General features: G+C 39.6%; 1 protein-coding gene across 3 annotated transcripts in view; it reads right to left on the reverse strand.

Annotated features, from left to right (window-relative positions):
• Window positions 1-25099, reverse strand: part of LOC104689060 (ubiquitin-conjugating enzyme E2 E2) — a 205035-nt gene that overhangs the window by 16980 nt on the left and 162956 nt on the right. For all 3 annotated transcript variants that reach the window (XM_039549380.1, XM_039549381.1, XM_039549379.1), the window contains exons 4-5: window positions 18544-18676; window positions 5849-5996 (exon numbers count right to left, since the gene is read on the reverse strand). In XM_039549380.1, coding sequence (XP_039405314.1) covers window positions 5849-5996; window positions 18544-18676 — 281 coding nt within the window. The remainder of the gene's footprint in view (window positions 1-5848; window positions 5997-18543; window positions 18677-25099) is intronic.

A 25099-nucleotide genomic window follows, 5' to 3' on the forward strand; every position in this document is an offset into this window, starting at 1 on the left:
TGGCTGCTGATGGCAAATCTGCCAAGGGACAGGGCAGTGACATCGCAGCAGGACACCAATTTCCCTCCAAGAAGGTATACTGCTGTCTGAAAGGGAAATGGGCTGAGAAATCGCTAATTCAGTTCCTTCCCTTGCATGTTGTCTGACTTAAATCTCCCACCTACTCCTGTTTTGCAAAGGTTCTGGAAACAGCAGCAATTCCAGCAGCTTTGTAGCAGGGTAAATACCGTTCAGGCTTTTAGGGCTTTTAAGCTTATGTTGAAAAGTCACCCTCGAAAGTGCTGTTTTAGATCCCATTGAGGATCAAAGATATGCATTAAATTACACTATTGAATCCTTTTCTGCCAAAAATGACAGAACTGCTATACCCTCAGCAACAAGAGTACAGAACCTTGCACACCCTTAGGAAAATGATAAGAAAAAAAAAAAGAAAAAAGAAAAGAGAAAAGAAAAAAAAAAGAATAATGTAATAACTAAATCCCATCTCTAAAGTTTCTTAAATACCAGCACCTTCATGCAGGTGTATGTACAGGTGTTAATATCTTTTGGCAGAAAATTTAGGCAGACCTAAATCATGCCAAACCACATGGATAACTTGTAACTGCAACAGAAAAAGAGCAATAGGATGTTATCCAAAATTGCCTGTTATACCTACTCTGTGATAAAAACAAAGACGTTTCTGGGGAAGATAAAGGCAAAATGTAAGGATGACTCATACGAAGAAAGCTTAAAAGCATGTCTCGTGTCCCTTAGTGAGACACTTAAAGCTTCCCATAACCTTAGGATCTTTGACTTTGCTTATCTATGCTTAGATAAATGTAAGTCATTAAAATGCACAGCCACATTACTTCATGTGGGTTAACAAAGTATGAAACCCTCTAGTAAATTCATGATTCATGGCAGTACTTGTAAAAAACAGCACATCCACTTCTAACCGGGGTACAATATATTTGAAAGTTACAATGTATGTTGCAGAGTTTTTTAACCTAAACAGTCCACTTTTCAGATGTGCTGAGCAACTGCAACGACAATACAAATTGATGGGTCTTGCATCAAAGTAACGCAGTGCTACTTGTCCAACTCATTTACTCTTGTTGTAAGTACACTTACTATGAGGACATGCATGCTTCAGCCCCAAACTACGTTCACAGCAAACTTTACATGTAACACTAAACAAACCGCCCCACACTTTCTGGTTGAGTTTAAACAGTAATGAGACAAGCAGCTTTACACTGCTAATATAACGTGACTGAAATATCTGAGAGCAGAGCAACCAACTTGACTAGTTCTGACCCCAGTGAAGTGGGTACTGCAGGAGTTGTTTGTGCATTTCCTTTGCCAGAGGTTAATGCCCTTTTCTAGCAAAAGCTTTTTCTTCCTTTTTGCCCTTCCTTTCTTTTTTTTCTCTTTTCCTTTTCCTCTTTTCCTTTCTCCACCATTTTACTCAATTGGTTTAAAAAGCAGACAGTGAAAATGACAGGGCTAAGACAGACACTGGGGCTGCCAAGTGAGATAGGCACATCCAACAGGGAGCAGTAAATATTTCCACCCGGATGACGGTGATGATGAGCAGGTTAGTCTGTCTAGCTGTGCCTCATGCCCCAATGAACTCCAAGAGTCAGGTGCATTCAGGAAGGATGAGTGCACTGAGGATGAGCAGGGGAACAGAAAGCCTCTCTTACAGAAGGAGGCTCATACACTCAGGTCTGGTAGTGTGCAGCAAATAAAGACAATGAGGGAAGAGGATGGTTCTTTACTAGTACACTGGGAGTGAAAACCAGGAAAATGGTCACTTATGCTATAGGACAAGGCTTGCTTAAAAATGAGTGGGTATAAAATTCCTGTGAATCAGTTCAGGTTACGAATCAGGCAGAGGTTTCTAAAGAGCAAAGCAAGTGAGGCACTGTAGAGCCCTTCAGCAGTTATTCTGACTACAGCTGCCATCCAAGTGTTCAGCCTAATGCTTGTGGGAAAGCAGTATTGTGGCTGCCCACATCTCAGTCTGCCACTCTCATCCTCTAAGTGCACCCCCTGGCACATCCCCATCGCAGGAACTCACAGAAGGGTATGGCTGCCATGCAGGGAAGAGGGCCAGGAGCAGCAGCAAAGCATTTGGGTTCAGAATGTCAACTGAGGGATAAAATCCCCACTGACTGTAGAACTTGCATGTGGGAAAAATGGTAAGGAGCCAGAGCCAGAGGATGACACCAGAAGGGAAGAGGCTGGTGTGAGGGAGAGGTAGGCTTTGTTCTCATGCTCTAATCAAGGCTTAGCTGTGTGTTGTTAAGCAGACATGGTTCGATGTAAAGACTGTTCAGACCTTGGGATAATCAGGCCAGCCAAGTTCAGATTTTGAATGTGAAGAAGGAAGCCATGCAAATAAAAATGTTGCAGCGTTATAATTTATTTTCTCTGAAGTATTTGCAAATGACACTTTTCCTGGGGCTCAAGAACCTTTGGCAGGGCCAGGATGGCAATGACCAAGTAAGAAAAATAAACATTCTAACCCAGATCAGCATCATCAGCTCTGTAAGTATAAAAAATAATTTGGTTAGCACTTCAAACTCAGGAAAATACAAAATCTCAGGGGCCATCTGCACTTGAAAGCTCTTTCGATTAAGACAGTGTGGGAATTTACACTCCCCAGGCTCTGCTTGAACATTTAAAATATAGTTGACTTCTACTCTAAGCAAGACAGGTTTTCATAACTTAATACATTTTCAAAGCGGGAAGTGTCCACACATGGAGTTACTCTGAAATAACTAACTGCCCACATAGGCCAGCCCTAGCAGCTAACACTGCTGGAAGCAGGCATTTTCAGCACTCAAGCATAGAGCCTATAAACATTCACTCACTCACTCCCTCACTCACTCTCTCACATGCTCTGTTTCACACAGGTGAATGTATCTGTCAGGTTTTGTGGGGTTGCTCATGCACATGCCGAAGTATTTACAGGACTGGAGCCCTGCTTTGGAGAAAGGGACATGTGCTGTGGCCTTGAGTGCAACTTAAAAGAAAAATACTAATGCCTGGACTGGATGCTAGTGTGGCCCATCCCTCTGACACATTTGGCTCTCTTGCACCTCCAGATAATGCACATATGTTCAGTCATACACAAACCCTATGACATCCCTTCCCCCCATGAAAAAGTCAGCCAGCTGTTACAAAATTTAGGCATTTCATTAACACAGTTTACTGGCTGATACTGCCAAGCAAAACAGAGACAATCAATAATAACCAGGACTGAAGGGTCTGAGAGAGCTTATGAGTAAAGGATTGCATTAGTTGTTTAAAAAGGACAAACTTGCTCCTGCCTGGAGTGATAGGGAACAAAAGGCGGTGATATATAACCAGGGAGGAAAGAGGCTTTTGTAGATTACTGTGTGAATGACAGGAGCGGCAGGAGCAAATACCTCTTTTCATTTGCTCAGCCTGCTGGAGAAGAATAGCAGCGCTTGCCAATGAAGCTGCAGCTGTGCTTCAGCGCCGTTTAATCACTGTGTATGACTGAGGGTTAATTAGCTGCCATTCTTACTCCTATTTGTTGTTCTAATGAAGATTTGCATAAATGTAAGAGTAGGGGGTAACTGATACTTGATTCTTCCCTTCAGAGGCCAGGGTGGAAGACTCGCCCATCCTATGTGTTTATGTTTGTGGGAGACTCAATGTTGCGTTTCCGTTTGACCTGATCTGCTTCTGGCTGATGAATGGTGAAAAAAAGAGTTCAAAGTTGCTTATCAAATCGAGACCCCTGTTGTGTTCCTGCCTTTAGAAAGGGGCAGACTAGTTAGATGAAGAGAGGACTGAGGGATTAGAAAATTACTCCCAGCTGACAGAGAGGAAAATACATATATGCATGTTTCTGCAGCTACTTATGTGTACATATATGCAATATATTTCAATGATATATGTAACAGTGACATATCTTTCTATCTATCTATCCATCCATCCATCCATCCATTTGATGGCAAGTAACCAATAATTTTTTAATGACAAAATGTCTCAAAAAATAATGGGACAGGCAGCACAACTGCAACATATAAGCCAATATGATGAAAAGTAAGGATTTGTGTATTTCTGCAAACCTGTTGTACGTCACTAACATTCAAAGTTCACTTTTAAATAAAAAGAGTATCTAGCACAAAACAGGCAATTTCCAAGGAAGGTGAAAATGACTCAGCAGTTCAAAAATACCTGCCATCAGTGCCTTGTGAGAGCAGGATACAAATTAAGAAATTGCATTAATTCATCAAAAAAAGGAAAATGTTACCATGAAGCAGTGACAAAATCCAAAACTACTTCATAATTAAAGAGAAGATTTGCAAATGAAACAGCATAAAATTGTTTTATTTACGAGGGCCAATACAATACTTATGGCGGCTAACTGCAAGAGGTGAAATGGAAAAACTTCCCATTTTTATTATGTTAACTTGTTGTACATGATAATACAGTATGGAGAACTGTTCTCAGTATTCCTCTTACACACTTGATATGCTAAAACTGTTGTCTGACAGCATCTGTGAAGATTTAAGATTGAGAGGGCGGAAGAAGTGAATTTCTAAATTTCAAATCACTGCTGGAAAGCGTCTGGCTTTCAAGATGACTGTATCCCTCCGAAGAGAGGTGACCACAAGAGAGCACGTATTTACTACCCATTTCTCAATCTCTACACAGCTTTGCAGAGTCTCTAGCTCTTTACTTGGTCTCTAAGACACACAAGCAAACATTAATTTGTTTTTTTTACACTTCTGTCATCTATCTGCCTGACTACGTACAAACATTTCTTCATATTTTTGGCCAAACACTAACAGAAATCAATCTTTCATAGATGCTAGCAGAGAGCATTCAATCCACCTGAAATAAATGTGCCTAAAATGGTAACACTCTATCACTCCAGCTCTTAGCTGAAAGGAATACCACAGGTTTCAGTGTTCTATACAGCAACAAACCCACATGAAAACAAAAGCAGTCAATCACATTTTTGCCCACTCTCACCTTATTCTGAGTTTTGAAATATTTCAATATTTTATTACAGCTTTCAATTCAGCTCCTGATTATGCCAGAATCTCACATTCTGCCCTTTTCAAAGCAATTTTTAGCCCTTTAGGCAAATTAAAAATAATATTGAAGTGTAGAATAAAAAACAAACCAGCAACAACCCTCATGGCATAAAAACAGATCACATAATTTTTATTCAACAATTCGTTAGTAATTTCTACATACTATGATTTTCCAAGGCTACAGTCAGAATTATGCATTGGTAAATAGGGTAAGAGAAAGTGGAAATTACAGACCTAGTGGTCAATGGCATAAAACAAATCTAAAAGAGCTGAGGGGAGAGGTTAAGTGCTATGCTAGTTAATAAGAATGACAGCTTGCTTTGAATACTCATGCTGACTGCCTAAGATATTGAATAAACCTCATTTAAACCAATTTTCATTATTTGTAGAGTCTGCGTTAGGCATCTATCATTGCCAGTGCTATTAATATTCTTTTCAGAGACCACATTATCAGCATATTTAAATGAAAGCTTTCCTTTTCAATATTTATTAACTCATTAATATTTCTTGGTAGTAATATCCTGGTTGTAATATCCAAATTAGCGCATACTAAGGTATTTTCTACTGATCAAACTTTCTGAATTAAAAAAAAAATTATTCTCCAGTACTAAAACTGCACTTGAGCTCCTGAAATTCTGCTTTCTTTTTATACTATTTATATGAATGGCATTTAAAATTTACTTTTTTGTATTTTTTTCAGTAGGTACCAGTAAACCAGAGTACATCTTAGTGAGCTGACCAAATGTGAACTACGAATGAACGAGGATACAAAAGTTAATTCGTCTTACCCGGGTTACAGTCTGTGAGGAGGGAGCAGATGGAGAGGAGAACTTTAGAAATGGTTAATGCTGGACTCCAGTTGTCTTTTAAAATGTCCAGGCAGATGACGCCTTGGCTGTTAATGTTACAGTGGTAGATCCTTGTCCGGAACGTTACCTGGAAAGGACAGTGTGTCTAAGTACAGCAGCGTTCAAGCCAATAATTACACAATCATTAAGCAATGAGAAATCATAGGAACAAACATTCTACTTTCCAGGCTGAAATGACAGTAGCACTCTGCTCCTGCTGGTTAAAGACTGGGCAAGACAAAATAAAGGAAATAAACTCTGCCTCCTGCATCTGTGGCCAGCAGTGAAACTGGTTTGTGCAGGCTGAGAATGGGACACATTTTCTGAGCTTCCTCTTGCCTTGGTCTCATCAATCTCATTATTTTGTATAGGGCCAAAAAAAGCTGTTCCAGCCCCTGATCTGGAGAATGTTCATAACTCAGGTCCACAGCTCTTTCACACTTTGAAGGGAGTCAGAACAAGATAGATTATTCTACTGTCTTCATCTGTTCATCATTTGACACAATAGATTAAGCTGTATAAAAAATGCGGAGGCATCACAGGAGTGACTCCTGAAAAAATTAAAGTGAAATATTTTTGAGAAAGGCTGCTCAGATAAAAGGCTTTTATTTCCAAATTTTAAGTAACATTTTTATCAGTAGGACTGTTTACAAAACTTTTTGGTGTTTTTTGGTAGTTTATTTTGATGATTTCTGTATCCATTTTATATCGTCTTCCGTGTGATCCTATAGGTAACAAACCAAGGAGACTATTTTAGCCCAGAGTAATGTCCTTCTTCTTCAAGTTGAAGACACAGGCTTTTTATTTTAAAAGAAGCTCAGCTATGAAAGTTCACTTCATAGCTCAGAATGGATACTGGGGCTACTGGATAAGAAGGGACAATGTGAAAAAAACACCTCAGGGAGTTAATCAAGGACTAATTTGTCCATCAGTTCTACCCAAATGACAAGTCCAACCAGATAGTTTCAATGAGCTGTTCATAACATCTAAAATCAAGATGCAGAACTTCAGACATCTACCTCACCAGCAACAGTCCTGCCAACAGAGGGGCTGGGCAGGCAGGAGACAACAGCAGGCAAAGCGCACCCTGACTCGGAGGAAGCTGTTGCTCTTCACTCCACTTGGACAGTGCTAATGTAAGCTGGGAGTGCTCACACATCCATCCCCTGACAGGTCAGTCTGAGCTTGTAACCTGCTTCAGAGAAGGTCATGAATCTGAGCGTGTATTTCAACGTGTAACTGTTTTGCTGCCAGCAGAGAGGACAGCCACTGTCACATGTTCCACTGCCTCAGCTGCTTCTGAAGCACTGAAGCAAGGACCCTGGGAATTTGGCAGGATTCAGAGCCAGAGATGAATGGAGGTAGTTCATGTCTTTCATGAACTGTTCAACACTCTACTGGCATCTCAGGCTACCTGGTGGATAAATGTACGTGGGGACTACACCTGTGTGCAGTTGGAAGGCTGTTTTTAGAAAATGCTTAGACCTGAAATGTAGCATTTTTTCACTATCAGCACATATTAAACCTGTGACATTGAGAAAGGCAAGATAAGGCTTGCTGCTTACCACTGACAATGTCACCAACTCGCCAAACATGCCAGTGCACTTTAAAATGCCTGCCTAAGGCAGAGGCATTTTAAATATTTAAACAATCAACATACTAATTATTTTATAATGACAATATATTATATTTTATTAATTAACTTTAATATTGAAAAATCAATTCAGTTAATTAATGAAAAGAATCACGGTGTTTAGAATTGCAAAAGCATCTGTATTAATGCCAGCCTTAATATGCTGGAAACTGTGGCCTGAAGGAGGCAGGTAACAGAGTTCTTACCCCAAGGCAGCAGAGTACAAACGGGATGACACACTGCATTCCTCATACACGTATTGCCTCAAATTGCTGATAATGTGGGAAATGCTGACATGTAACTTTGTAGATGCTGTGCTTATCATACCTACATTATAAGGTTATGCAGGGTCCTCCTATTACACGTGTAGAGAGAAACCATGTGATAATACCATTCCAGGGGAACTGCATTTTCTTTATTATGGTCATATTTTTACCTTTGATGTCACTTAAACATTTCCTCTAAATGGTGCACTCTAATTCCATTTATCCCTTAATGGAAACACCTAAACAATCCCATGCAGGGGCTCAAGGGAGTGTGTGGGTGTACAGGCAAAGTTATCTTCAGACAATTGAATGGTAGAGAAGGAATTTATGAGTTTTCTTAACAATAAGTGTTCTCTATGGATTTATTTTCTTTCATTCTGGAATTTAAAGAATGTACCTAATTTATGTTGAATAGAAGTACAGGTCAGGAAAATGCGAACTGTGGGAAATAGGGAAAAATGGGACTACCTTCTGAAAACTGTGAGTACTACAAACAAGCTTCCAAAAGGTAATGATAAGGAATTCATAGTCAATCAGTTTTGGAAGTAAACAATAAACAATAATAAACTAATCTGTTTATCTACTGCTGAATGCCAAACATGTAAAGCTCTGGCTGGCTGTTCACTGAGTAAGTTTTAGGACTGAAAAAAGACTGTTTTAAAATATAAATATAAAACCTGGAAAGAGGAAACGAAGATGGATTTCAGTTGAGTGATTGGAGGCAACTGGTTGAAGGCAAGATAAATAATTTCTGTATCTCAGATTGATTTTAAACATCAGTTTTACAGCATGATGTAGTCTTAAAATAACTTACTATCTCTCTTTTGCATCAAAGTCTAAACCAAACAGTCACTATGGTTACGGGTATCCATGAATTGCTTAACCTTTGCTGTGGGACTCACGGAGAGGCATGTAAAGGCACCACGGCTCTGGTAGGGCTGGTCCCACAAACGTCTCAAACACTTTCACACTCCTCTGAATTCAGTTTCAACCTTCTTCAAAAACATATCAGGAGGAAGAATGATTCCCCAGTTTTACAAATTACACGCAAGGGGTTACAGTGTGCCCTCAGGGTTTGCCTGTTTGGGTTCAAACCCTCACCTCCTGTTTCTCAGTCACTGGAGCCTGGTGACTGTGTAAACAGAAAGGAAAGATTCCCAGAGCCAACAGGAGAATAAACAAAAACAACCTCCTTTTGCTCAGCTAACACTGGAAGCAGAGCTGAGATCCCAGGGCTCTCATTCCTGCGATTTTGGAAAGTTCCTTTTAAGACCTTTCATTTCTTACAAGGATGGAATCCTGCATGCCTGCCTGAAATGAAATTTCTGTCTTCCTCAAATATTCCCCAGGAGTTCTGCTTTAATAAAACTGCAGTGGCACTACCTGAAGTGGAAGAAGTTGTACTGCATACAGAAAAGGTTATATATATATTAAAAAAATATGATGCCATTTATGATGATGTTCATAGAGCTCAGGAGAGAGTAAGTTGTTCCCATCTCAGTTTGTCAGACTTTATGAGAAATACATTTGTCTGCTCAGACAGAGAAAACAACAAGATTGGGCCTACACTCTTTAGTCATATGAGAAAAATACTCAAAACCAATCTAAATGAAAAATATATACAGCTCTGAATGATACAATGTTCATGCAATAACCTTTATATTAATTAGCACCCTTTAATTTCTTACAGAGTGCACTTCATTTATCTATGAGCTGAGGCTGCCTTTCTAAGACAGGGTGGACCATTTCCAGTTTGTTAGTACGGACTTGTAGCATGCACATGAACAATTGTCGAGATACTTAATGGTTTATCACAAAAAGTGCCTAATAAATGACCGACCGTATGATGCTCTCTATTAAAGAATACATTTTAAGTTTGTACGAAGAAATGAGCTTCATCCAGTTCTCAAAACACTAGCTTACATTTAATTTTATTTGGTAAAAACCAGATATAATTTATTTTATTGAAGGAAAATATATGGTATCTGCATTAGCAGGAAATAATAAACTGTGATTACTTTTGCTTGACCTAGAGAAAAGTCTGATATGCAAACTGTGCTGTGCTTCTTTGGCAAAATGCACCATGTGAGACAGCAGCAGCCAAAAGTGCCAACAATTTAAATGGATATAACAGCATCCACATGAGTTAACCTTTAATATTACTGAAAATGAAACAATATGCAATGTGAGTAACTATTCATTATATTCATGGTAATTGTGAAGCTGAGTAACTACTGTCTCATTGAACACTGTTGCAGAGGAAAAAATATTGAATAAGCACAGCAGCACTAAGCATCTATATTACATAAATGCACTCATTTTGCACACAGATTTAACAGCAGGAAAAGTAAAAAGGGACCTTGATAATCTTTGATGTATCGAAAAGGGTAAAAAAAAAATAATCTTAAATGGTACAAAGTTTTCTGAAAACAAAGGAAGAGAAGAAGAGGACAAGGGAAATGGATTACTGTTTGGATTAGGGATGTTCAGAATAGAAACAAGATGGTAATATGTCAAGCATCAAAAGCTTTCTCTGACAAAGTTGTTTTTATAAAATGATTTTCATGTAATCAGCATAGTCCTTCTTACAATTAGTAGTTCCATATGGAAAGTCAGCAAAAAAGTTCTTTTATAGAGAGTGAGTTTTTTTAAGATTTACTGGCCATTTAATTTTTACAAATAAATCCTCCCTTTTGAAGATTAAAGCATGCAGGCTGTACTGTCCTATGTGTACACTTCTTTCAGTTCACCAGAGTGCTTCTGCATTGTGCTCCAGGCACGAGACTTTATTCCTAGACTTTATTCTAAGAAACATGGGCCTTTTCTTCCTCACCCAATTCCAACAGCCTTTGGGTATTCAGGTACTCCCTACATGAGAAGTCCTATGCAGACTGACTCCAAAACTAGTGGTTTTTTGTCCTGATCAGTGCATCTGCTCTCATTTTATAGTAATGATGTGTATAAAACTCTTCCTCTCACATCTGTGTATATTTATCTGTGTGTGTAAAAGAGGATAGGAAACAACATTGACATATTATGTCCTTTTAGATCACATGAATTTTATGCAGTAGTAAAACATGCTTGATACAGAAGAATTATGTAGCTTCTGAAGTACCCAATAGACAAGACAAGTTGTCTTTTGAAAATATATTTGACAAGCAGTACGAAAACCACGGCTGTGAGGCAGAAGATATTCCCCATAAGATACCTCTACAGACCCTCTTAAAGAGCTTCATGTACTTGTTATTCATAGGAAATTGGAAGAAATTATAAACCACCTAAGTCTTGGTGAAGGAGTACAGGGAGGAGTTTAGTTGGATAGAGCTGTTTACATCAAGACTAAATAAATCAATAGAAGCTACTGATATAAATTAGTGTATTATAAACAGAGTGAATAAGGAGGCTATTCATTAGAAGAATCATGGGCAATTCAATTTGCCAATTACTAGAAGAATTATCAGATTAATGAATTTAAAGGAAATCTCAGAGATTTACATGGCGTTGCCTTATCAAATACATATTTTGCATTTATTCACAATAAAATGTAGTTATTGAGTCTCTCCTCAGTCTAACATATTTCTCCTCATACCTATGTCCTCTCCTTTAAAACTCTCATTCTGACATTTTGAGAGACATTACAGTTTCTTAAGCAGCCACCAGGGTTTGACCTATCCAGAGCCCTGTACCACTGCATGCTGGTTCAGTGTCGCCTGAAGACATCACAGACTCACAGCATGGTTTGGGTTGGAAGGGACCTTAAAGATCATCCAGTTCCAACCCTCCTGCCATGGGCAGGGACACCTTCCACTAGACCAGATTCTTCAAAGCCCCATCCAACCTGGCCTTCAACACTTCCAGGGGTGGGGCATCCCAGGGATGTGACCTATGGAAAAATCTGTTTCACTGCAGGTGGTGCAAGCATGGGAACTGCACTCAGCAGCTCACATGCCTGGGAAGAGCTGCTCCGAGAAGAGCAGGATTTGAGCTGATCCTGCTGGCTCTGACAATGGTCTGCTGGTGGTAGGTTGTCCATTTCTCCCTCTCAAAGATTCCCCTGCATCTGATTTCTGCCTGCAAACACCCAAAGACTTCATGTACTGGGAAAACCTGCCAACTCCATTTATTGTCATGGATGAAGGATTCCCGGGCTGTTCTCAGCAAGAAGATGCAAATAGAAAGGCTGGGTGAGAAGAACAAGGGAGCACGGAGGCACAGCAAAGGGGCTGTGGGAGGCAGTGCTGTGGGAATGTGGCGGGTGAGGCAGTGCCACACCATCAGGAGGAGGATGGGGAGGGCAGGAGGATTTTTTCAGGCAGCTAAAAAAAGCTGTGAGCAGCACAGCACAGCACTGAGAGCTAATAGGATGTGACAGAGGCTACGAGAGAAGTATGATGAGGCAAATGAATGTAAGGGGTAAGGCTGACAGGAGACCATTGCATTTGAAGGCTACCCTTATGATGGCAATATCTGGGAAGGGGAGCAAGAGGAGGTAGACTGACGCCCTGCCTGCATCAGGGTTGCAGAGATGGTAAAACGGGGTTGATCAAATGGGCTGTACTTCAGGAGTTTTAGAGCTTCAAGGGTAAATCGTGTGGTAATTGTGATATATGCAATTTAAAGTGCATGTCTGCCTTCTAACGTTCATTTTAACAATTTAGGTTAGAAATGCCAAGGAATGCTTATTTTTTTGCATCTACTCTTGTAAGCACTGTTTTTCTATTACACTGCAGATAAAAGTGTCCTTAACAGCCAATCACATAGAAAACAAGTATGAATATGTAGAGTAGAAGCCAGGAACAAAAAGAATTGCCCCTCAGACATGAGGCTGAACTTACAAAATAGGTTGAAAGTGCCTACCACAGGAGAATTCCACACATGGATATTTAGTGCATTGAGATTAGTGCTATATCACAATTACATATAAAAAAACCTGAAGAGATGTTTAATATTGCCATTAACATCAGATTCTATAGACGCTGTGCACTATATTTAAAAAGGAAAGGCCCTCCCTTGGAGTCCAGTAGCTGATTTAAACCATTTAAGGCTTTCAAGTGCTGAGAATGGTTTTTCAGACAGTTGATAGGCATGGGAGATTTACATGGTGGAAATAGAGTTTTCTGTTATTTTAATTTTGATTTAGAGGTGATTTAGCATATTGCAGCTTTCAAGTCCTACGAACCATTTTTCAGTCAGCTGAGATTAAAGTCCCTAGCAAGATTAATTGTAGAGTTGGGATTAAGAGATTTTATAAATCACTCAAATTCAAAAATAAAGCTAGCAGAGTACTAGGATAATGATAGATATACCCATATTGTATCAGCCACAGATAAATTGAATTGACACTGTAATAGACTGAAAGTAGTCAAATATGAGAGTTGAAGCTATTAATAAAGATTATTCTTGATGAAAATGCAGACACAACTGCACTGACAATTCCTGGGGGACAAGTTCTCTTGAAGAGCATTCATTTTTCTACAAACACCTGTACAAAAGACTGGTATGGCCTCCTGATTTGTCAAGGCTTCCTGCTCCAGAGGGACAGTATGCAGGATAATGAAATTATTGCCTTTCCTTCAGCTGTGTAGTGTACACAAAGTTGAGGTGTTAAATTTGTAGTGATGGCTAAATTTTAAAGGATCTCAAATCAAAACCTTGCATACTTGGGGAATCCACTGTTTTCTTATGTGGGCTGAGGACAGAAATCGAGCTGAAATTCTTTCTGTCAGACCAGGCTGACTAAAAGATGTGATAACTCCCCTACTCAAATACATGTGAACATATACATATATAATCATACATGTACACCCACAGATACACACACCCTCACTCCCACAAGAGACATCTATGCATAGCTAGATCCCATTCAATACCCCAAAGAAGCTTTCCTCTGTTAAAGCCAAGGGGTGAACTGTCTGAACCCATTAAGGATGAAAAGAAGATAGCAGGAAAAAGAAATCTCAAAGGTATTTCTAAAAAAGGTTGAAGGGGTCATTAAACCACTGAAAAAAATGCAAGATTACTTCCATGGCAGGTCATCTAAGCATTTGTATTAATTTCTGCTCTGGACAGGGGACAGCTTTGTCTATTTTTCAGCCCCCTACACTACAGGGGAGGTGCTGTACTTTTGGGCTGAAGTGAAACCTCATCTTGTGACCAAGACTGAAGCCTCAGCAGCATCTGGCCTTTAGCAGAAAGTGAGCTCATGATCACAACTATGCCTCACTTTGTGTCTTCCATACCTTCCTCTCATCTGGCTTCTCCTAAAACCAACGTGACACTGAGGATGCGCCCGAGAGGAGAATGGCGATCATGCAGCCTGCCCGCTGTCTTGCTGACTCAGCCAACGAGGTGCTCAGCTCATTTCTGCAGTGCTACAGCAGCTTCCTCACAGTGGAGGCAAGGAAATATTTTTAATTGATTAGAGCCTCCCAGAAAGCCAAAGCTAATTTGTCAGTTCTCAGATGAGCTCTTCTAAAAATCTTGTTTTCTGGTTGTAGAGCTAAATCAGAGTTAGGCTGGGCTGGCCCTCCATCACTCCTACTCAAGCTGAATTAGTCCCACAGAGATAAATGTTTTAGGGGAAGAACAACTCCCTCCTCTGCATGAGTGTGCTGCAATTGTGAGTGAAGCCAAATGCCATTGATTTATAAGGAAAGCAGAGCTGAAAAGGTCAATGACCTCTGGCTCAAAAAATTCGGAGTCCCGTTTCAAGGCATGTGACAAAGCTGAAATACTGAAACAGACTGACTTCAAAGGGGAAGAAATTAATAGTGTGAGAGCAAATTATACTCTGACTTACCACATGGTATATTCTGTGATGGTGAAGAGTAACTGAATTTGACACTATGCTTATAGTTTAACTTTGGAAAGACACTGACAGGTTAGGACAGACAAAAAGAAAACTATGGATCCATAGGGAAAAGACTTGTTGGTGCAGACTGGAAGGGAAACCTGATGAGAGTGATGTGTTGCTATACAAAACTTGAAATGTGAACTGGACCACACAGTAGAAATAATGTGGAAAATAGAGATAAAACTTAAAAATCTTAAGATTGTTGGAGGCTACAAAGGTGTGAAAACAGATAAAATACCTAAAAGTGAAAGTTTGGATGAGTACTTTTTCTTTGTTAAACAAAACCCGAATGAAAGAGTGATTCACTTTCTTTTATGTGATAAAGGCAAAATAGTAAAGCAGACTGACTATCTAGAAGAGCACATGAAAATTACTTTGTACCTTTGTTAAAAAGAAAAACCAAAATATAGGTAGAACTTCTTAACTTCTTGTGCAAATGTAGTCTCTGTTGTTTATTTTAATTAATGTTTTCCAACATGCAACAGGGTGCCCAGTGATCAGAATAGGCATCAACAGTCTTTATAGAAGCAATCTGGATCCCTCAGAAAATACAAAGGACTTTGTGTACTACAAATCAAACAGTGGTTACACCACAAATATATTTTCATGACAGTAGTAAAAACAAAACACGCGTATCCAAAATCCATTTTGAGTGTATTTTTCTTATTTAAAAAATTATTTTACCCTCCTCAAGATCCACATGCATGAGTGCACAACATCTGCGAATAGATAAGGAAAAGGGATCTTTCTGCAGATTTTAACACACTGTGGATTAGGCCCCCTGTGGATTAGGCCCCTTAACAGTAACTATGTTATGTGACATGGGAATTTGCCTGTGGAACCTCAGGCTGGGTCAAGTAATTGTATCTGGGAAATACAGTTTCCGTTTCTTCCCAGGTTTTTTGTGGTCACATTTTTGGAAGATCAATTTTGACAGTACTCATTTAAATGTTTCCTTACTTCATAGTGAATCAGGGATGAAAATGGCCCACAGAAATCTCAGGAGGAATTTATAAATTCAATCATAGTGAAAAATGTGAATTAGACCTCTTCTGCTATGTTCTTACAGGGAGGTAATCTTGCCAACACTCAGGATACATTTTATGTCTTTCTCAGTACATTTCACAGTCTTGTACTTTATCCCTAGGTCTTTTTAAAATGATAGAGCCATAAGGAGTTAGAAAAACTAGAATATAATCACAAAAAAAATCTAAGGTGATCTCTGCCCATAACCGTAGAACCCATGATTCTGAGAATAGCACAAAATATCCCAAATCCTGCGGTGAAGTAGAAGAGATGCCAACACCCAGTGACACAGATAGCACCATAATGTGAGGCCATGTGTTATGTTCCACGTACTCAGTACCTTTGTTTTGCTAGAAATCAGCTTGAGGAGAACATATTGAACTACCCTTTCCCGGCAATGCTGACTGGCAGCAGCTACCTTATGATAAGCAGTGGTCTTCCCATGCTGCTTTATTCAAGGGATTTCCCTAACTATTTTACCTACGAATGAGTTTCATAGGGTTTGGAAAACAGGTATAATGAAATAGCAACAGTTTGAGAGGTCATACAGCTGGACTGAAAAGAGGGGTCATTTAGAACTGTGGCTGAAGTGAATAGAATAGGAATCCACGAGTACAACACATGCTTATGACACAGTTATATCTGACATTAGTCCCCTGTGCACAGGCACTCATTACTTTCCTACAGATGACAATTTCCCTCATCATAAATACTGGCCTTTTAGTAATACAATATGGCATCATCAATTCTCTTATCCTTTATCAAGCAGTACATTTTCAAATTATTTATATGCACACATTTCTTGCAATGACAACTGGCATCAAGATAAAGGCAGACAATAAAATCTATTACAAAGCAGGACAAGAACCACCTCTTCGCTTGACATTTCATTAATAAGCAATGCACAGCTGCATTACTCATGTCTCAAAATAACAGTTGCCAAGCACAACTGAGTGCAGATTGGAAAAGACTTCACCTTGTGGTGAAATAGCAAACTGGACTTTCAACTTCTGCTTTAAAAGGCTGTCCACTGCATACACTGCCTCAAGACTCAACAGATTCAACAGAGAGAATGACAAAAGACATCCTTGTAACCTCTCTTTCAGACCTAGTTCTTAAGTTTTAGTTGTCTGAGAGAACTTCAGTTCTATTTTATAGACCATACAGCCATCCTATCCCCTAAATAATATAATTTTAATTTTTTGGGGGGGGACTGAATGCAACCGTTGCATGGCAGCTACTGCAAACAGACTAAGCCCAGGAAAGAAGTAAATAAATAAGGCCTGTTAAAACAGACCTGGTACAGCCAGTGGGCTGGGCTGGGCTGGGGGGAGGCAGGAAGAGCAGGACAGAGGGAAGAACAGAACAGGGCTGACCCCAGCTCAGTGCGCCCACAGCTTTAATTAACTGAGGAGGAGTTATAAAGTTTCAAATTCTTTCTTCACTGTGTAACAACAGTTGCCTAAATCTTCAACTGTGCAGTCACTAAGGTGTACAACCCCTCTAAGGCTTCTCAGTGACCTCAAGGCTTCTCTGAACTGGAACACTACAAGTGGGAAGCAAAGTTAGACAATCTCTAATACTGCTCTACTGACCCATCTTTAGGTTACTGGCTGCCAATTTACAGAATGCCAAGTGCTTTGCATTCACATCGACTTCTCTCTCTTTTAATGCAATATCCTATTGCACTGACCAACATGGCACACTCATCCTTTCATAAATGCGCCAGAAAGAAGGTAAATATTTTTGATGTCATAACTCCTTTCATGGGGCTCTTGCAGACACACTCTCCAGAGGGGCAAGGTGAAGAATTCAGCTCTTTTTACATTTTTTCATGGAAGACAGCCCCATCAATTTATTTGATTCTATTAAGAGTTCTGCGGGATAAATTCTTCCTGGTTTCTGTTCCTATTAATGAACATGTATCTTAAGGTTTGCACTCAGTTTTCCAGATAAGGTGTTCCAAGTATCTTGTATCTGACATTGGTAATTCCTTCTCTCTGCAGGCCAGAAGATGCATTTTAGGAGGATGTTTGCCTTTTTTATAAATGCATTAGGCAGGTGGTTTGTAACAATCCTGTGATTATCCAATAAATCCCCATTTTGATATCCTCCTCAGCAGTTATTACTATTGGTTATAGATGATGCTCTGTACTGCCACATTCCACCCCATTTCTGTTTTTCCAGTCTTTTTAATGACTAGATTTTTAATGTTTGATATTTCAAGTTGATCATGGCAATGATCTGTCACCTTCATGTAATTGACACAGTTCTCTGTTTCTAGTTGGTATCATTATAAACAGCATTATAAAAAGAATCTTTAAGGAATTCTGTAAATCTCTGTCACTCCATTTGCTTAACTTTAGTGCCATATCTCCACATTCTTCCAGAAAATGGTTGTAAAGCAATTACTTATAACTTCATAACAATAGTGTATCTTGCACCTGCAGGAGCAATTTATATGGGGTAGTGAAATAGGTGCATATTTTTGTCCAGACAGCCATACATGTCTGGTGAATTATATGGATCAACAGGAAAGATTAAGTATCTTCAGCTACTTATAAAGGGTGTAACTTATATTTAAGCGCTTTCATATTAGAAACAAATCCAAATTAAAAAAATAGCTACTGGAAATTATGCAACCTATAATAAATAAATCCATATCCATTCAGCTATACTGGCAGCATGCAAGCAAATTTTAGCCAGTTAAATTCTTTCTATCAAAAGATTCAAGTTTAAAAATTCATTACTGCTTTGCAAGTTTCATGTTTCATCCTAAAATGATATACCAACATAGACATTAAAAAATATCAGAAGGAGAAGACTCCTATCAGACTTTGAATATCCTTCTACTAACCTTGGGTGGTTTAAAAGGGTAGTCCGGTGAAAAGGTTATGTCAAGGAAGAAAACTCCACCTTCATATACAGACCCTGGAGGCCCCAGTATAGTTGACCTCCATTCATAAATGTTGTCTCCTTTGGGTCCAGCACTAAAATAGAAAACAAAAATATAACATAATAACCACATACAATCAAGGATATACTGCACCAGTTATACTCTACCAGCAGTACTGCTGGTTTTGCTGTAACACCAGAAACTAAAATTGTGTATCACATTCATTAAGTCAGTCCCCCATAGAACATGCATCTGATGTCCTAAGCTCTGTCAGAGAAATGATATATTCAGCCAGGAAGAAGTATTAAAATCACATCATAAATTATTCAAATAAGCACAGAAAAATTCCCAACTGTCTTATCTCAAATATTCTAGTGGGCAGATGTGAAGTGTTCACAGTACAAGGATATAGAGACTTTGCTGAGGTGTCTTGTCACTGTCTTGCTTCACAAGCCATCCTATTTTCACCTACCTCCTCATCCACCTACCTCCTCAGTCAGTAGCAGTGTAATTACACACATTACACAGCACAGACTGTACTAAAGACTGAGCAGGGTACAAACAACCTCGCAGCTGCACTTGTTCCTAACCTAAGGTCTCCAATCACTAGCACAGAAGGCTGCTTTATCCTGCAATCATTGCCCTGTCTTAAAAATAATATAAACAGAAAGTGGGTTAAACTGTTGGATTATGTTAATTCAAAGTCCTTGGTTAAAAACATAGTGCTGAAATAATACTTATAATGTACAAAACATAATCCTGTATGAAACAGGAAAAATCTCTCACCTGTATGGTGAATTCCTGAAAAAAACGAAATTAAATACTAACTAATAGAAGTCCTTGGGCATGACTCTTCTAAAGCCAACACAGCCTCCTTTCATACAAGATAATGCCTGTCCATACAAATACATATTTTACTCAGGATGGCCTCTCAAGGCATATGAAGACTTCTTTTCTGTTCACAGTCTGCTGATACCAGTCACTGATACAGGACCTGAATTTTAATTAGGATCAATTGGAATGGTGACTTCCAGATATCTGAATTATATTTTTTAGAGGAAGGCAGTGCTGGGAGATATCTCAAGTAAGTGATGTGGCATTGTCTTAAGGCATTTCTTGTGAAACAATTCTCATTATGTTTGCAATAAGGTTTCTGCAGCATACAGGGGTTTGTGGAATAACTCCATGTGTAGAACAGCTGAAAGCTCTTGGCTATGCTCCATGCCTCACAATGTACCCAAGGCATACAATTATTATACGACATCATGTCATGTTCACTGCTCAACTATTCGTTTTGTTCACTGAAAGTTAATAAAACCCTCTTCCACCTGCAATTCCTTGGGCTCCCTTCATTAAAACTTCTGACTGCATGATTCCCTGCATACAGCTGCATGGCTTAGTCCTGTGCAGAGTACTTCATTAGTCATGGTACCTACATCCATTTTCTATAATAGCTGTTAATGCTTCTTGGCTTTCTAAACTACCTTGCTTTCTCAACAGTAATGGGTTACAGAGACTGTAACATTATGGAATGTTCATTTTCTAGCAGCCATAGTAACAAAACTAGCAATTGTTTTAAAGATAAAATCTGGCTTTTTAAGCATCACAATAGCAGAAGTGTTGCCATCCATATTTCACAGTGTCGATAATACATCAGGTTGCCAGCTACCAAACAAATTTAATGTACCTCATTCTCAGTTTGCATTAACCTTTGAATAATAAAGCACAGCTGAGACTGCTGTAAGAAACAAACCAGAGAATGAATAATTAAAATCACCTCCACTGCCTTTAGAAAGACCAATCCCGAGTCAACAGGGAAGGTTTAATTGTCACTGAACTAGGCATTAAGGAGCTAATTGAACTCTTTATAAGCCCAAACAAATGCAGTCCTACATCAGTGGTAGGGTATATAACACTCATAGAAAATAATACCCCTAAAAAAAAATGTAGGCAATTATTTCAAATAGAAAAGGCAAGAAGCAAGGCAAGTCTAAATCTTACACCAAAAAAAGCCCGTAATATGTGAAAGGAATCCCCTCTCATTTTCTGCAGGAAAATGTTCTAACACTTAAAGAAGCAATACCTCAGCTGATGCCAGCAGGTTAAAATGGAAGTGCTATAAATGTCATTCCCAGAGAAATGGTTGGAAATAAGTAACAAAAGCTAGCCCTAGCTCTTTCAGAACTTATTTAGCCAGGAAGGGATGGTTGGGCCCTTTCTGGACTTGAGTGAGGCTCACTTTTTTGATCAGAACTCTCTTTGACAGTGGCATTTTATACTGTATATTATTTTTATTTGTTTTGCCTATTTATTTAATTGCTTTAACATTTGAAATGAGCAGTCATTAATTAGAATAGTTGGAAAACACTCCATCTGCCAGTTGAACTGTTTCGGCACGTCCAGCTACAAGCCCAGCCTGATCACATTCTGAGGATGCTGATTAACATTAATTGAAGGTTTTCTTTGCAAATGAGAGATGAAGCTTTATTAAGTATTATTATTAATTTGAAGAATAGCTTAAATTGTATGGAGTGTGGGAAGACTGCTGTTATTGACGCTGCCTGTTTGAGTGCTTGCTGGCAGCAGGGCTGTTCAGCCATGTGAAATACCAGCCCATGTACACAGACAACAGCTGGTATTAAGGGCAACAGCATGCACAAGCATCACAGTTTTTCACTTGTGCATTAATAATACAAAAAGTTTGACAGGTGTATTATTTTTGTTGTCCTTCTTTCTTAATTGTTAAGCCTTTTATTTATCCACATTACTGGCAACCAGAACAGGCTTCACCAGAGAAAATTCCCATATGTGCAAGAGCTCAGCCAGAGCCGTATTCTATAAGGTTTAAAACGCAAGAGGATTTAATTACCCTTCTCTCTACATGGATATCTGCCTGACACACTGAAGCCCAAATGTTTTACATTCACTATGATTTATACTCCAGCTCTATTGAAGTTTGGCAACCAAACCACAGATCTCAAAGAAAGTGCACCAAACAGCTCAGTGCCTCAACTTCTGTAATTTTTGGAAGGACGGATTCAGATGTGCACCCTCTCAGCAAAGGGCAGACTAAATCTGTCTTGAACTCAGCTGACCCAGGGACAGGGCACACACACAGAGTGTGTGACGAACCTACTGCTACAGCAGTTGTCTCCAAGGGAGAGAAAACGGTGGCTGGGCAGCTCCAGGTGGAAGTGGATGAACTGTAAGTTGGTTAGGGGGACAGGTCTGCTGTCAGATCAGCAGTGCAGCCTCCCAGTGTGACAGCCCAGTGACTCTGGAGGGTGGGGCAATCAAGAAACCAGCAGAGAGGTTGTAGTGTGGCTCTGGAACTAGTGTTCCCCATGTTTCCAGTTTTACCTCCCAGGTGGAATATGTAATATAGGACCAAGGAGGTGCAGCTGAGCCGCTGCAGACTTGAAGTTATCACTGGCTTGTCAAGAGCCAGCTCTCTGCTGCCATTATTCCCCTACATCTGATGAGACACTCCACAGAATACTGTATTTTACCCACTGCAGAGGCTTTGCTCGGTGGAAGAGCTGGAATGGGGGATACGGAGCCAGTTTTCTTCCAGAATGACATCAATATGAGTGTATGAAATTCAGGACAAAAGAGTGAAAACATGTAAAACGGTCTTCTTTTTATTTCACTCTCCTTTGCCTCTCCGGTATTTCAGTTCTGCCATGGCTTTCCACATACATACTTGCAGGTGAAATGTATGGACATCAGTTACAGTTATCAGCAAAACACTTTAAATGCTACTAAAACTGAATTAATTTTGCTTTAAATATGCTTACCACATGGAGTATTTTCTATTCCCTCAAAATGTTTTAGGCAGCCAGCCACTTTAAAGTAGTGCTGCTAAAAACTGCTTGTCCAGTGCAATGCATTATGAACACCACGCTTTCCTTGCATTTACAATATCCTAAAATATTAAATGCAAAATAATGTAATAGGAGAGTTGTATGAAAACAACAGCACCCATGAGATATACCAGATGAAAACCTATCTGGAGAAATTATTAAAGTACAGTTGATTTTTAGCTGTCATTTGTATACAAATGTACTTAATTTCCAGAGAATAACTAAAAAAAGTGAAAATACAGAAAGTAAAAAAAAAAAAAAAAAAGAATATCTACCTTGGCTAGTAGTCATATCAAACAGATTAGTCAAAATAATGTTATTATTTTTAATCTAACTTATGTTTCTTGATGAGGGGTCACATGCTTTCCCAGTGTCTATGACTGCAGGTAGCATAAACTCATAGTGTGCTTCTGGTAAGGTGGAAAATGAGGACTATTTCAGTGTCTTCCCTTCCATTCTTGGTCTCCAAATCTTGCTGGTATCCACCAGTAACGTGGATACTCTTTAACACAAGGGAAAGGCCAGCCTGTAGCACAAAATATGTAGGATTTTAACTTAAACTGTTCTCTAGATCTGATACATGAACAGTGCATGACAGGGAAGTGATCAGGCCAAATAAAATAGGAAAGCACGTTGGTTGGAGGCCTTCCTGTTCCTCAGGACTTAGAAAGAAATGGAAAAATTCCCACGGAGTGTGTGAGTTTACGTTCATTTTTATCCTCATCCTTTATAACAGGGAAGAATAAAGCAGAACCAGGATATCATACTAACATCCATGAACTCACTTTCCATGGCATTGTCTATGGCAACTCACTCCTATTATTGCATTATCTAATCTGAACTGCCTTAGCACACAGAAACACACATCAAAACCAGGCTTCCCCTGCCCTACGTGCAGTCTGTGGAGGATGCAGTCCCTCTCAACTGTCTTTGGTAACTTATGACAGCAGAAAGAAGAAGGATACATGCAAGGCTCTTTATCTTCCTTTTCTTTTCTTGTGCAGAGCCTTAGCTTCAATGTTTAGGAATTTTCTCTCTGAGGAGAGAAGCTTGCTACAGAATGATCTCCATTTGTAAGTATTACAACACAGTTTCTTGCAATCTCATTTCTTGCACATCTAACAGATATGCAGGAGCAGGTCCTGCCTCTAGCTGCCTTCTGCGAATGCTTCTGGGAAGCCACTTGCCTAGAGGGCAAAGAGGATACAAGAGTATTGGAAGATTGGCAAAATAATTTAAGAGCACTGCTGGTGAGGGGAGAAGGTGGATGTGACAAACCAGAAGACTGCAGATTCAGCTTGCGATGAGATACATCTCTTGAGAAGCAGATATGAAGCCTCATTTAAATAAACCCAGTATACCCGCTGCTCTCTGTTTTGAACACAGTGCCAGTACTAAAACTGGTTCTAAGCAAAAGTGTTGCTTTGGTCTGCACCACAGCTCGAGGCTGACCCTGTGCTTGGGGACAGCCATGAGACGAGCAGTGGGGCTGTGCTGGGGAAGTGGTTGCTGGATAATCTCAGTCTGGGAAGAAGCAAATCAGCAGCAGCCATGCTGATGCATCACCAGGTGACTCAGACCCACCTGCACACACCTCACCCAGCCCTACTCAACAAAATGCAAAAACAGTGCCATTGAGAAGCAGTGGCATCACAGTCCTGTGAGCCACTGTCATGTTTCTGTAACTTTGGAATGGATACAGACAATATTAGGATACAGACAGTGCCAGCAGTACAGGTTATCTGCTGAATTTCTTCTGCTCTTGTCCCAAAACTCTCTCCTCTCCAACCTGGAAGCCCACCTGATCCACCACCTCTCGAGCTTTACCACTCCCTTGTAACTGACTACTGTTCTTTGTAGTACATGTATTTTCGAGTTTCTGCCTGAGGGTGGTTTCTCCCCACCCTCTCTCTGTATGATGACAATTCATTGCTTCTTCATCATGGTGGATCCTTCCTCACTTCAGGTATGTGCAGATCCCACTCCTCCTAACACCCTGCTTCTTTTTCTCTCACCAAAAGCCATCAACACATCCTGCTATTTTCTCATCTCCTTCCAGAAATGAGGAGGGGGTGAAAAATGGTACAGAGGGCGTTTGTTACAGTACAGTAATTTTGTTTCCTTCCTTCCCTGGAAAATGAAGAGCAAGCAGAGCGGGAGCTGCAGCAACAGCAGCGTAGGGAAGGGAAAGGGAATCACAGCTGCCTACCCAGATGCTACAGTGATATCAGGAGGTACTTTGGTAAATGTATGTAATAAACAGTTGCCACAGCAGCCAAAAGAACACACTTCTGCAAAACAAAAAACAAAGAGATAGCAGAGAGCACTGAGACTGCCTGTGGCAATGGCCACTGTTGTATGGTTAATAATACCTCTGCCATGAATAAAATTAGCAGGGTAGTCTCCAGGAAGTAAAATGAAAGAACAATTAAAGAAATAAACCCTTTCAGAATTAGAGATAAGTCCTTACTTGGGTTATAACATTGGTGACTTAAATTTACCTCAAGAAATAAAGCCCCCATTTTTAGAATGCATAACATTTTTTTAATGTCTTTTTTTCCCCCTGAAAATCTGCTGAAAACCCCTAAAATCTTCCTTTTCATTTAATCAATTAATTTATTTATTAGAACGATCATAATCTCAATTCCTTCATC

The sequence above is a fragment of the Corvus cornix genome, chromosome 2 (assembly GCF_000738735.6).
Source record: "Corvus cornix cornix isolate S_Up_H32 chromosome 2, ASM73873v5, whole genome shotgun sequence".
NCBI lineage: Eukaryota > Metazoa > Chordata > Aves > Passeriformes > Corvidae > Corvus > Corvus cornix.